The 13868-nt window shown below is 41.5% G+C and overlaps 1 protein-coding gene across 4 annotated transcripts; it reads left to right on the top strand.

Annotated features, from left to right (window-relative positions):
* The first annotated feature begins 1798 nt into the window (after positions 1-1798).
* On the top strand, positions 1799-13430 carry mybl1 (v-myb avian myeloblastosis viral oncogene homolog-like 1). 4 transcript variants are annotated; one of them, XM_020087874.2, is made up of 16 exons: positions 1799-2223; positions 4385-4490; positions 4697-4768; positions 5000-5092; positions 5803-6023; positions 6106-6307; positions 6417-6491; positions 6763-6873; positions 7711-7947; positions 8046-8420; positions 8534-8673; positions 8794-8908; positions 8992-9108; positions 9262-9366; positions 10079-10258; positions 10447-13430. In XM_020087874.2, the coding sequence occupies exons 1-16, from the start codon at positions 2201-2203 to the stop codon at positions 10570-10572; spliced, it is 2298 nt and encodes a 765-aa protein (XP_019943433.1). In that variant the 5' UTR covers positions 1799-2200; the 3' UTR covers positions 10573-13430. The 4 variants fall into 4 exon arrangements, with proteins under 4 accessions (XP_019943433.1, XP_069369122.1, XP_019943432.1 ...); XM_020087873.2 differs by having other exon boundaries at positions 1800-2223; positions 8028-8420; XM_069513021.1 differs by lacking the exon at positions 6763-6873.
* The last annotated feature ends 438 nt before the right edge of the window (positions 13431-13868 follow it).

Here is a 13868-nt window from a genome sequence, read left to right as displayed (position 1 = left end):
TGTACACTCCTGCTCTGTATGAAATATATGCAAGATCTATACAAATTAAATAAGTTTTAAAAAAAGTTGAAATCTTGATTAACTAAATTAGTTTTGTATAGAGCTACAGAAAATAAGTCTCTAGATACTTTTAATTGTATTTTTGTATAGTATTACACTATCATAATAGTTTCTTTTTTGTGTGTGATTACATTTCACCATATTATTTCTTAAGAATCTACAGGATCCCCAAAAGCTTTTATTTTGGAAGGCATTTCCGGTCTTAAGATGTGTTTCTCTCAATGCAAACTGGTTCACACAGGAATGACAACATTGAGAAGTCAGACAGTTTAACGGTGTCACCTCCAGGTAGAAAGACAGGACATGACTCATCTCCAGATCAACCACATAGTACATTTACATAGAGACAGAGCGAGAATTTATGGCTCATAAAAGTCATGATTAGATGTTGTGATATGAAATAACAATTATGACTAAATTCAACTTATCATGCAATCATTCATCAATCACTTGATTACAAATGCAAAGTGTGGGAAAACATCTCAGAAATATAAACTACCACTTCATTTTGACAGGTAGAAAATAACAAATATCCATCCTGCACTAGTTTACTATGCTGATAATGCAGGAAAAACAATAATCACATGTGCTGTGATACATTAAAAGAAACAGAGAAACGTATTGAGATGTTCAGCTCAGTCAGAGATGAACTAAACACATTTTTAGTGGTGAATTTTAAATTGTTTGATTTGCATGCATACAGCCATTAAACCGCGGTTGTATAAGTTTTGCCCAGAGGGTGTCGGCAGAGTTCCGTTTAAAGTTGCAGCAGAATGAAATGTGACCATGCAGCAGGTTTGAAAGCAGCAAATATTCTCTAGAGCTTTTACTTAAAGATACAAGCCTCAAACCTTCTCAGATGTTATGCTGTTATTATCAGGAAGATTGCAACCATGTATTACGAGGCACCACAATGAGTGGCTGTGCAAAATGCGTCAGTTTTGGGAAGCAGCAGCATTAAGTGGCATGAGTACAGTGGCCGATAATGCATGCACTGCAAAAGTCCCAAAACATGCAAATAAAGAAATGTGCTCCAATTTGCCAAAGAGACAACGGAAATGTTTGAGGTGATGATCCTGGCTGTAGTTGAATGCTTTGTGAAATTCCATCTCCACTGACGAGTAGCAGACTTCAATAACTTCACATTAAACGACAGACAGGCTCATCACTTTTTTTAGGTCACACATTTCCATTATTGTTTGCTTAATTTGCAGCGTGTTGATAAAGTTTCTTTCTTGATTTGCACGTTATTTTGTTTTCTTCATTTGCAGTGCATTGAGCTCTCTAGGCCCCAATGGACTCCTATACAGATCTGCAGCCTTTGGTAGAAATCTTATATCCTAGTTTCAGTAGAGCCGTCTTCTTGTCTGGATTTGTGTAATTTGATATTAACAAAATAAAGGTTTTATCAAATTAGATAGCAATGCATGTATGTCACTTGAAATGAGCAGGGGGCCTTGAACCCCCTGCACCCCCCTCAAGGGCCTCTGCACCCCCTCTGAATGAAAAGCTCCATTCTGCTGCAGAAGGTGACAGCAGAGTCCTTCCAACCTAACGCCCGCCTCCTCAGAGGTTCAACCAATGACACCGAGCCCCCACCGACCTCTGACCAATCGCACGTGAACACCCGCCTCATTCGCGACCAATCACTTTCGAGTGTTGACTCCTCTATTCACAGCCCCCGTTTCTGACCAATCAGAGGCGAGGCCGCCTGCGCAGAGGGCTGGGCGCGAGAATCGGCGGGATGGACAAACATCGTGAGGCGAGCGGAGGAGAGAACTGACAGAGGATCAGTCTGAGCGGAGAGGAGGCAGCAGCAGCCACTGTCCACGTATCAGCTCCATAACTGAATTTATTTCACCTAAAGAAACAAGAGGCAGAAAACCCACAGCGACGCGTCCCTCTGGAAACATGTTACCGACGACGAGCCGGGCGTTCACCCAGAGAGCGTAGCGTTATGGACCGGGTACAGCAGTGACTTAGCCCGCTAGCTAGCCGAGCAATGCTAGCTGGATACTAGCGCGTCCCAGAGGAGACCAGCGATGACTGACAGCGACTTGTCCGGATACACACGTGTTAATGTGAGAGCTGCCACGCACAGGTTCGTCTCCGAGAAGGTCCAGTCCTCGCACAGGCGGCCATGGACAACGTGAAGACACGCAGGTGGGTGTTTTCTGCAGCAACGGTGCACTGGTGTTTTGTCATCATGTGCGGGAGCCATCTGTTTGTCACAGCTTCAATGCAAATAATGGTGTCGCTGCAGAGAAGACTTTCACAACGTATGCGATCTAATCTGACAATATGCGTGTTGTGTACGTGCACCTGCACAGTTCTGCTACATATCAATATATAGTAATGGACGAGTAACAGTGTGCATTCTCCGGCAGCCTGGGAATAAGCAACGGTAGTGTAAAATGTTAAAGTTGAAATTTGTGGCTTATAAATCCTCAAACGTCAAATCCTGAGTTTGCATGGTTGTTGTTACTTTGTTGTTGTTCCACTTACACTACATGTGAACATGTGTTTGTTATGCATGGGAGGCGCGCAGCCCATTGTCAAACAGCAGACTCTTTGGAAACACGTTACTTGAAGGTGACAGGTTTCTTAGATAATAAGGGTCAGATGCTGTTTTATCCAAATCAAAAGAAAAGCACAGATATAGTGTTTGTTTTTGTTTTTTTACATTTGACCTTTTTAACATTTTGCTCTCTTGGAAAACGAGGTTTCTTCCACTAGGTAAATAAAGCCAGTGGAGAAAAGTAGGCTGCCTATAGTTCTCAAAGCCCTTCTTTCAGGAATGCCCCCTGACAGAAAGTACCTAAGAAAACAAACAAAACAGTTTGTGAGCAGACTTGATGACTTATATTGGGCTGTTGAATTTTACTGACCAAGATAGACAGGATATTGATTTTGCACAATACTGCAATCAAGTGTTGTCAATCTTGATAATTATTCATATTGAAAACATTTGATTTGTGATAAACTACAGTTAATCAGATGGTTAGGCGATCACCATATTAAGTGGTAACTATTTTGATAATTGTTCCACCTGTAACATTTGCTTGTTCGACTGACTTTTATTGTCATGAGGTAAATAAGTTTTGGAGTCTAACAAACATTTTGAGAGTTAAACTTAGGTTGAAGGAAATTATTATTCAGAAATGAAAGAAAACAATTTGTTTAAAAAAATGGATCAATCAAAAATGTAAATAACTTGGTTGAAGCTTTTTTTTGGATGATCATGATCCAGCATGTTTATGTTTCATCCCAACCACATACAATGGATGTGTGTGTGTGTGTGCTCATGGTTTGATAACAAAATCCGGTAATTGTTTATGACTGATGGTGTATGAATGGTTGCTATATTTACAACCAAGTCTTTCATCACTTTTGAAAACACTTCAATTTGTATTATCTGCCTATATCAAAGTTAAGTGGGTAAATAATGTGTTAAATAAAATATGAAGGTGTTATATAAGTCTGTCTGTTTTTGAAACTTTTTGAACGACTGGACCGTTAGAGCGCTGCAGTTCCCCTGACCACACCCCTCCTCCATCTAAATGACGCACACTCGTACACCTCTGGAGGTGAAAGAGCCTGTTCATCGCCCCTTTCCCTCAGCCCCTTCACGTCCCTCCTTCCTGTTCAGAGCACAGACCAGACTCATTTCCCCACTTCGCTTTGCTTTAGTGAGGGAATCAGGCCACACAAAAACTCAATTGCCTTTTCGGGCTTCCCTACAAGGCTTGTAGAAAACCTCAGGAGAGGAGTGTTTTCCCCTTGTGTGTGTATGTGTGATTGCTGAGGTTTACTGTATGGCAACAACTCTTGGCAACAGCAGACTTAATTTCTTCTCTATTAATTAAAGTCTGCTCCACTACCACAAAGAAAGTGTTGCCCAGCAGCAACTTTTTTGGGAACACAGACGTCCAGTGTTACTTGCCAACTTCTTATGTCAGTGGAGAGGAATTTTGTGTTCATGTAGTCATACATGAATACATGTCTTCCTCTCTTACTCTAAAAGGGTTCTGGTGAAGTAGAGTTGTTGTACTAATACACTGTTAATTATTATTAATATTATTAATATGTTGCTCAAATCACCTTCAGCCTCTGGCTGATTGCCATGTTGTGCTTCCTTTTACTTGACTTCCTTGTATTGCTCGTGGAGCACTTTATTGTCTAATCTGGGAAAATTTCCTTACGAATATGGATTCATGCCATTTTCATACAATTCAATATTTATATTGCTATTCCTTCCTAGAGTTATTGACCTTATAAAGAAATGTTGGCTCTGTCACTGAAATCTGCTTTTTCTCCTTTGTAGTTTCAGCAATGATGAGGATGAAGAGGTGATCTCCACAGACCCAGAAAGCAAAGAGAAGAGCAAAGATAAAAAGACACTGTGCAAAGTGAAGTGGTCCCGAGATGAGGTAAGTGTATCACAAAGTTTTGTAGGTTATTTTGATATGTGAAATGGAGACTTAACTTACTAATAAAAAAGAGTTTTGTGCTGTACATTACATGGGAATCTTTATAATCACTGCTTGTTTGTTATTGAATAATACAATAAAAGTAGAAAGTTCCTTTGGATGGAAACTAAAGATCCTTCACTCCATCTTTCATCCTCCCTCTCAAGGATGAAAAGCTGAAAAAACTTGTCGAGCAGCATGGAACTGAGTCCTGGAAATTAATAGCCAACTTTTTTCAAGTAAGTCAAGTGTAATATTTCTGCATTGTGAAAGTTAAGAGTAGTATCTCATTGGTTAATGCAGTACTAGTGCGTCCTTTCCCAAAAACAACAAACACATTAACTTATACTATACTTTACATAGATGGGATGTTTTGACTGACAGATTTATTTCCAGCTGTCAGGAGTAAATATAACTGTGAAGTAGTGGTGTGGTGTAACAAGGTGTTGTGTTTTGTGTGTCTGTCACAGGGGAGGACAGATGGCCAGTGTCAGCACCGCTGGCAGAAGGTGCTCAACCCAGAGCTGGTGAAAGGACCCTGGACAAAAGAGGAGGATCAAAAGGTAAGAGGAGCTGGGAGTTCCTGTTCTGGACAGAAAGAGGGCTGACTAAAAATGTAAATGATAGGTGAGACAGAAGGAAGATGTGGGGGGGTGTCAGGAGCTTAGTCTAAGTGAAAGAACACAAGTGCCACAATATGCATCCCTGTATCTTCAACAACACAGGCTGTGCACAAACACAAGTGTACTTCCCGCCAAAACTTACTTTGCTTTTTTTCTTTTTTGAAAAGTAAATCCTTGACTATGTCATCCCTAATAAAACACAGAATTTCCATGTCACTAGTTTGGAGCTGAGCCCTTCTTTGTACAGTGTGAAACTCTAAGGCTCTAAGATGAGCAATGCATTCCTTAAATGGATCACTATTCTCTAAGAATGTTGGGAATGCTCCTCTGAAATCTTGGCATCGTAACAGAAACACAGAGCTATCAGTAATAGCTGGGGCGGCCAACAGTGACATCAGCTGCAAGAGAAACAGCCAAACAAGTTCTGCTGCTGCAGTCAAAGCTTTCTGAATGCTCGAGCTGCTTTGGGCTATTAGAAAAGTAGAAAGAGCGGATTTCCCCTTTTTTTACAAGCTTGTTGAATGAATCCAAGTAAGATTTTATTCCATCCTTTCATACAGTAAAATATGACGGAGTATGGATTATTATTTTTCAGATTTACAGATCAAAATTTTCAAACAAATATTTCTTATTCAATTTGGTTTTTATAGGTTATTGACCTGGTACACAAATATGGCCCCAAGCGTTGGTCAGTGATTGCAAAGCACCTCCAGGGCAGGATTGGAAAGCAATGTCGTGAACGGTGGCACAATCACCTCAACCCGGAGGTGAAGAAGTCTTCATGGACTCAGGAAGAGGATCGAATCATTTATGAGGCCCATAAACGTCTTGGCAACCGCTGGGCAGAGATCTCCAAGCTTCTTCCTGGACGGTAATATAACGTTGCTTGTTCATTGCTTATTCTATAATTGAGGAGGTGATTTGTTATTTAATTCAGATCTTCTCCCCAACAGGACAGACAACTCCATCAAGAACCACTGGAACTCCACCATGAGGAGGAAGGTAGAGCACGAGGGTTACCTGCAAGATAACAGCAAGACCATGACCTCCTCTCACACTGGAGGGAAGAGACGCCACCACAGGCTGTGCCCCCCAACTCCAGCTGAGCCTCAGAGCTGTGATCGCAGTCCCCTGTCGATACCAGGACCCAACCAGGTTCACTTTCACTTTCCTCCTCATACTGTATGGTGTTTAAATCATTTATTTGAGTTTGTCCTCAATTGGTTTAACTTGTATTTTACTTGTGTGATTCTCTGTGTTTTAGATGGGGGGTTATACGTGTGATCCTCACAGTGGACACATGATGGACTGTCTTCCTGAAAATTCAGGCTTCATTCTGGTGAGTGTTTGAGTATTTCCTCTGCATGCTGGTGGGACTTTTCTGGACTTTCTCTAGATATCCTTGTGATTGCTAACTCTGGACTCCAAGTCAAATACTTGAATGTCCTGTTATTTTCATCTAACATTCAATAACAGCCAAAAAGGGGGTTAATCTCGAAGGCTCCCTTAAAATATTTTATGTGTAAATCTGTTTTTTTGTCTGCTTTTCTTAACACCTTCATTTCCTCCTGTCCTCTTGACCTCCCCTCTCTGACGTTTGTTTATTCCAGCCATCGTGCCTGGACGATCCTGACAGAGAGCAAAGAATTAAGGAGCTTGAGCTGCTGCTTATGTCAGCAGAGAGTGAAGTCCAGCGACAAGTGCAGTGCAGAGCTCCATGTGTAAGAACACACTCCGAATGTGTGTTAGCATACTTAGTCAGCATAGCCCGCCTGTGTCTGTAGCTTACATACACTGTAAAAAGGGCCATTAACATGAAACATCCCATTTAACTGAGTCTTAAAATCGAATTACGGTGAGATAAAGACAAAAAATAACACCTGGTTCAAAAACTTTGTTATATTTAGCTTTTATCAGAATTGATTTAAAAAGAAAAAAAATTGCAGTAACACTTGATTTTAGAAAATTCACAGTTCCCATCTCCACAATTGACTTTACCTTGCTTTAAGGTCATTAAGATTTTAAGACTCGCACTTTAATTGACTCGGTGATGGACTTTTTGCAGTGTATAGTTGTGAAACAGGAATGGCGCACATGTATGCGTGCCTGATATGCTGTAGTGTTGCTATAGTAACTACCCTCCCCATCTTGCTACTCATTCAGACTGGCCTGAAGCTGTGCTTGGACGCCACCTTACACCCCTTATTACCATTGTTCCCTCCACCAACCCGCTCCTTCATCTCCCCCGGTCCCCATGCCCACACACAGCCAGCAGTTTGGATATGGCCCAAACACTCTGTCCCTCCTGTTCCTGCTCTTCTCCTGTTCTGTCTCCTCTGACATTTCATTCACTACCTCATTCTTCACAGTCATTTCATATTGTGAGATTTAGTGGTCAAGATCTGTTGGTGTTTTCCACACTTTCTTTACATCTAGATCATTTCACAAATGAAATCAAATTAGTTTTACACAGCAGCCATTTCCACATCAAACCATCCACCAAACCTCTGGTGCAGCCAAAGATCCGACACCTGTGTTCTTTCCCTCCTGTCCCTCAGAGCTTGGAGCAGTTCTCCGTCTGGTCAGACAGTTTGTCCGATGACACGTTGACAACAAGTGGCAGCAGCTTGGGGGAGCAGGCAGAGAGAAAACCCTGGAGGGGCACTGAGATTCCCCAGGCTCCTCCAGCACAGCTTCCTATCTCTCCTAGTCTCCTGGCATTGGAGGCCAGCACCGTGCTCTCAACCCTGCAGACCATACCGGAGTTTGCAGAAACCATGGAGCTCATTGACTCCGTAAGTAACAGGAGGAGCACAACAGCACAAATGTATCTCAATATGAAAATACTCTTGAATGTATTAAAGATCTACTGTAGATGTGTTTTGCTCTGCAGGACCCTGTTGCGTGGAGTGAGGTGGCCAGTTTTGACCTGTCAGACACAGCGTCCCCGCCCAGGCACAATCTGGCAGGCTACACCACCCTCCTGCAAGAGAGGACCATGGATAATTCAATGGATTACACTCTCAACACTCCCACTGCCGTATCAGGCCGAGACAAGAACTGTGCTTCCTTTGGTCTTGGGAGTGTCACTTCCCTGACTCCCATCAACTCGTCCAAACCTTCCCAAGCATCCCTAGGGAGGAGGAGGAGGAGAGAGAGGGGAGAACCATCTCCTTTATGCGACAGGACCTGCTCGTCTCTCTTGGAAAATAACTCAAATTCTCCAAAGAAAACGCCAACAAAATCACTGCCATTTACCCCATCAAGAGTAAATGAAATCATTTTTTTCCGTTCACACACAATAATCCCGCCTCGGCTCAGCTTCAGTTTGTGATTTTATTGGTCATGTGACTGACCCGCCTTGTGTGGTTGTTTCAACAGTTCTGCAACATATCAGGGGCGGAACATCTGAGTCTGGATAACCCTGCCCTCACCTCAACTCCTGTGTGTGGCCAGAGGTGTCTCTTGTACACGCCGCTCCACAAAGAAACCACACCTAAGCACCAGAAGGAGAATGATGGGTAAATAACACCAAAATATATAAAATGCTTAGTGGAAATTTCCTGCAATAATATTGAAATCTTGATTTTATCAGTTTGTTCGGAGAGTAACCGATGTGGAATATTCTGTCACCTTTCTAGTTCGCGGACACCCAAATTCTGTAAAACTATAATGATTCCAACCCCAAGGACACCGACTCCTTTCAAAAATGCTTTGGCTGCTCAGGAAAAAATGCACGGGCCCCTAAAGATGGAGGTAAGACGTCAAATGTGGCAACAACTCCATACAGTACACTTTCAGTTCATGGTTATATTTATGTGTCTGTTTGTGTTTTTCAGCCGCAGCCTTTAGCATTTCTAGAAGAGGACATTCGAGAAGTTTTGAAGCAGGAGACCGGAGCAGACATCTTTAACAGAGCAGACAACCAGCCAGACTACAGAGCATGGAAACACAATGTATGTGTAGGGTGCACATCGTCTGTCAGTAGTCCATGACTCATCTGCTTTTAACAAACACTTGCAGAAGTTAATTATGGCTCTAAAATACATTTCTAATCCTTCCCTGATGGAAGAAGATTTATTGTTTGTATCTTGCTCCTTGATTTTCAGATGGATGGCCCAGCTAGAAAAGTGCGCAAGTCCCTTGTGCTAGACCCTTGGGGTAAAGACTGCCTCAACACCCAACTCTTCCAGGAGCAGCGCAACAACACAGAAGTAAGTCAATTCAAGAACACTGGTATAGATCCTGTAGCGAGAGGAGAAAACCAATGTTAAAACTTTACTGGGGTGATGTGCGTCCAATGGTGCCATTGTGCCGGCTGTACGGTCGTCAGCCAGGAGCCACCCTTCCACTTCTTTAATCCTGGGACATTTCGAGATGGTGGAGTCTTCTTGCTACCCTCTGCAGTCAGACCTAGGATCCTGGCTTTCCCCATGACTTGTCCTTTCCTCGGAGGCAGACACTCCCTTGTCTTGCCTCCTCGCTCAGGTCTTTAAGACCATTCCTCAGCTTGGAGCCTGTGATCCAAGAGTCTTCAGGATCCACTAGATGGATGTTCCATCGAGCCTCTGCAACCACCTTCCACTAGATAGGTGACCATGCCTCACCCTGCTTGTGAGCACACAGCTGACAACTCTGTTTACTCTTACTTCTTCCTCTCGGAGGAGGCTTTCTTGTCTCTTTCCCGATGGAATAATGACATCCCAGTAGAGGTGGATCAGAGCACGATATCTGGCTCTCATGTTCCCCTTACATGTGGGGGCCAGGAGGAACCACTCCCTTGTCCTGCTCCATTGAAACATCCATACCGGCCCTTGTTTTAAATGTAAAAATACAACAAATTTTCATTAAATTTAGGGGTCATCACACATTTTTTTGATCCTTCTTTGTTATAATATTCACCATTCATGGGATGTCATATTGCAGAAGCCGGAGGAAAGTCTTCTGACGAGCTCCTCGCTGGTCACCCTGACCCCTGAGCAAGAGGAGCGCAGCAGCCAAAGGGAGGAGCCCGCACTTGTTCCTGTGCATCCCAATCGCTTTACGAGCCTGCGGGTGAAGAAGCTCTCCCCCTCCCACAAAGCAGCAAAACACACAGCTGTTCAGGTAATACCCAAGTCAGTTGCTAGGAAGCTGTTCACAAAGGAACATATTTGCAGGTCATTTACAGTAAAGCAGTGGTGGCAGAGATAGTGATAGTGATGTAAAATATTTAAAAAAGGATTGTGTGATTCTAACAATTGTCGTTTTGGATAGTGAGCTACTCGAGTAACTGCTGGTTATTTTCTCTGCAGGTGAGTGAGTGGGAAGCAGTGGTTTATGGGAAGACAGAGGACCAGCTGATTATGACAGAACAGGCCCGTCAGTACCTGAACCCTTACCCGTCGTCTGGCTCTACCTCAAGGGCCCTTGTGCTTTGAAGCCGTCCCCTTACTACGCAGGCAACACTACCACATCCATCCCAACACCGAAAACCTCCACTGAATCCTGTAAGAGACAATCCAGTGAAGACAAATGATTTTTATTTTGATACAGAAATGCACTGCCAACGACGTCCACACAAAGGCATGGCTGCCTATTAACACACATTTCTACGTCACTGCCCGAGTAGTTTGTTGTTTACAGCTTTGACTTGTACTCTCTTTTGAAACCTGGCTACATGAGCAGTTTTGTACAGATATGAAAAAAGGCTAGATTTTTTCTGCACTAGTTAGAAATGTTGAAACAACCTGCACATACAGTAGGCTGTAGAAATAGTGTTTATTACTAGCAGTGGCTGCTTCTGAGTTTTATATTGTTAATATATTGTTTAAATAACAAGCAACACATTTTATGACGTATTGCTACTCATTGTGTATCAACTTGTTTTCGTTAAGCTGCCCCGTACATACAACATCTGTAGCTTTTTATTGCCGCCCATGTATCTTTAAAATCACACCATGGGTTGTGAACATAGATATTAACAGTACAGAATATAATATTAAGCATTGCAAGCATTTAAAACTAGAATGGCGATCAGTAGAGCGCATACCTCCATCAACCGTGCCCTTTTGAAACCACATTTATATTCATTAGATCCAGATTTTTATTTGGATCTGCACCAAATTGTACACACTCATAAATATCGGACCCTAAACATGCCTGGTCTTTTTTCATCAAGTTCCTCTGAGTATCAAGGAAAATGTTGAAAAATGCCAAATCTCACTATGGTACAGAAAGTGACATAAAATGTCCTGGTTTCGCAACAAAATTTAACGAGTTCTTCACTGATCTTTACCGCATCCTTCCACCAAGTTTTGTGGCAAATATATAGTTTTTGCATAATCTTGCATACGAACAAACAAGTGGACGGGTGTGAAAACAAGACATTTGAAGGGACAGTAGTGTTATTGCTGAATCACGGTGATGTGAAGTTTGTGGGGATGGAAATATAAAGCTGTCAGTATTGCACTACTGAGTCGATTTTGCTGCTGAGAAAGGAGCAGTGTTTTAAGGGCTAACTGGATAGCACTTGTGATGGTATCTTCTTCTTTTCCTTTAAACAACACATTTCGTTTCAAGGCCATAGTGTCCGTCGAGACATCGGTTGAATGTATTTCATTGCAATGTACATGTGGAAGAACCTCAAGAATGGAAGGGTACCTTTATGTTTATTTCTGTTTGTTTTATTTATTATCTGACAGCTCTAAAGCTTAGATATTAATATAAATCAGATACCATGAGTTTTTAAAAAAAAATAAGTTTAACTTTGCTGACAAAACAGCCTCAAAAATAGAAGAAAAACCCTCATTTGCTCTAAAAGCTGTTCTGAAGAATAATCACCGTTTCTTCGGTCAGTCGTCACTGAACAGTTTTCATATCTTTTGTGTTCTACAACTGGCATTGGGTGGAGAAGGATCTACTTTTTATGTGAAGGCTGTGGGTTTTATTTATTTAATGTTTACTAATTTATTTATTTCTTTAAAACAAATCATTTAAGAGAAATTATTGAAGAATTTTATTGTCTTTTTCAAAAATCAGGATTGGGCTACCGTTCAGTTCCATTACTCCAAGTTAGACAAACGTGCACTGCCACTAATTTAAGTTGAATTTCTTTTTTTCCTGGACAGGCAAGATAATAATAATCAGTGTCTAGTTGACTCTGTGCTCTTGTAACATATAGATAGGTCATTTTTCTTCTCGTTACTCAAACGTGCTCTTTGCTATTAGGTAGCAGGACTCTATCTCTGACCTCTAATCATAGACAAATTGCACTTTTTACTCATTTAATTCGAAATCCTTGTTTGTTCTGATGATGTAGCTCTTGTCCTTTTTATTTGTGTGTTTGAGTATGCGTGAGTGTGTAAGATGGATGTCTCCTGATTTTGTAATGCTGACATTAAGCTCATGCAGCTTGATTTTCACATGTTCATTTCTCCTGTTCTGCTGCGGAATTGTGTAAATACACTACTTATAAACCTTCCATGAAACATGTTTCGACAAGATGTCTGTGCAAAGAAAAATCACAGCTAACACAGAACATCCTGTTTCAACAGAATCTAAATTGATCACTGCTAAAGCAAGCGTGTCAACGACCTTGCATCCTGCTGAAACGCCTTTGAGCGAGACCCTAAATCCCTGATCACTCATGATATTAATGATAATTTCATTCTGAGGAAACACTGTGCTTCCACGTTCCATGAAGGAAACTTTCTTTAATCTGGTTAAGTAACACGACAGCTATAAATGGTCTTTGTATTGTCAGCATTAATGGAACCAGTATTAGTTATAATCTGGATTATCCTGCGTTAAGCGTTGGAGTGAGAATAAGAAGGGAATCTTGTCAGGGAGATCAAGTGGAAAATATCCGGAGTAAATGGTACATGACTCTAAAACAGAAAGTAGAGAAACATCCACATGCAACATTTGTGTAAAAAATTTTGTGTGTGTCTAATCTGTATATATCTGTTCTGTTTGTTGCTTTGACTTGTTTTTGTACATTCCATTTTATTAAATCCAAGTTAACATGTTTGTACGTTAACAAAACTTGGCCATGTAACATCATAGGTTTTGAGGGAATTAAGTACGATGGTAGCATTTGTCATATACTACTGTAGTTATGCATGAGCGATACACAAGATGCTGAACTCTGCTTTTAAATACAGAATCACAGACTCACAACTATGTTTTGTAGCATTTCCAGTTGAAATCATAACCAAGTCACCATAGAAATCCTGCCAACTGTCTTTGTAACCGTGTACTTAATTTGGAAAAAAAATAAATGCATTAGTTGCATGACTTCTGTGGTATTTTGAATTTCCTTCTTTCTCTTCCATGTGTCCAGAGAGTACACACCTCCACCAAGGCCCAACATTCCTCTTGAAACTACATTTAAGTTAACTAGCTTCAATGCACACGCTCATGTATATCAGCCTAAACATGCCTCCTGACATGGATCCGCACCAAAATTTAATGGTTTCTTTCCAGACCACATCCTTCCCCCAAGTTTCATGATAGTCTATTTTTTGCGAAAATCCTGCTAACAGACAGACAGACAGACGATAACGCAGGCAACAGCATAACCTTGGCAGAGGTAATAATTAGGGTATGTTACATGGTGTTTCCCATTTAATAAAGTTTTCTGCCGGTTCTCTATTTCCCTGACATGCTCACAGCGGGCATAACAACCTCTTGACTTCTTGCCAAAAATGAATTACTTGAACGACATTTTCTTTCA

This window comes from Paralichthys olivaceus, chromosome 17 (genome assembly GCF_024713975.1).
Source record: "Paralichthys olivaceus isolate ysfri-2021 chromosome 17, ASM2471397v2, whole genome shotgun sequence".
NCBI classification, from domain to species: domain Eukaryota; kingdom Metazoa; phylum Chordata; class Actinopteri; order Pleuronectiformes; family Paralichthyidae; genus Paralichthys; species Paralichthys olivaceus.
The sequence above is the reverse complement of the archived record's forward strand: the minus strand, read 5'-3'. Positions and strand labels throughout refer to the sequence as shown.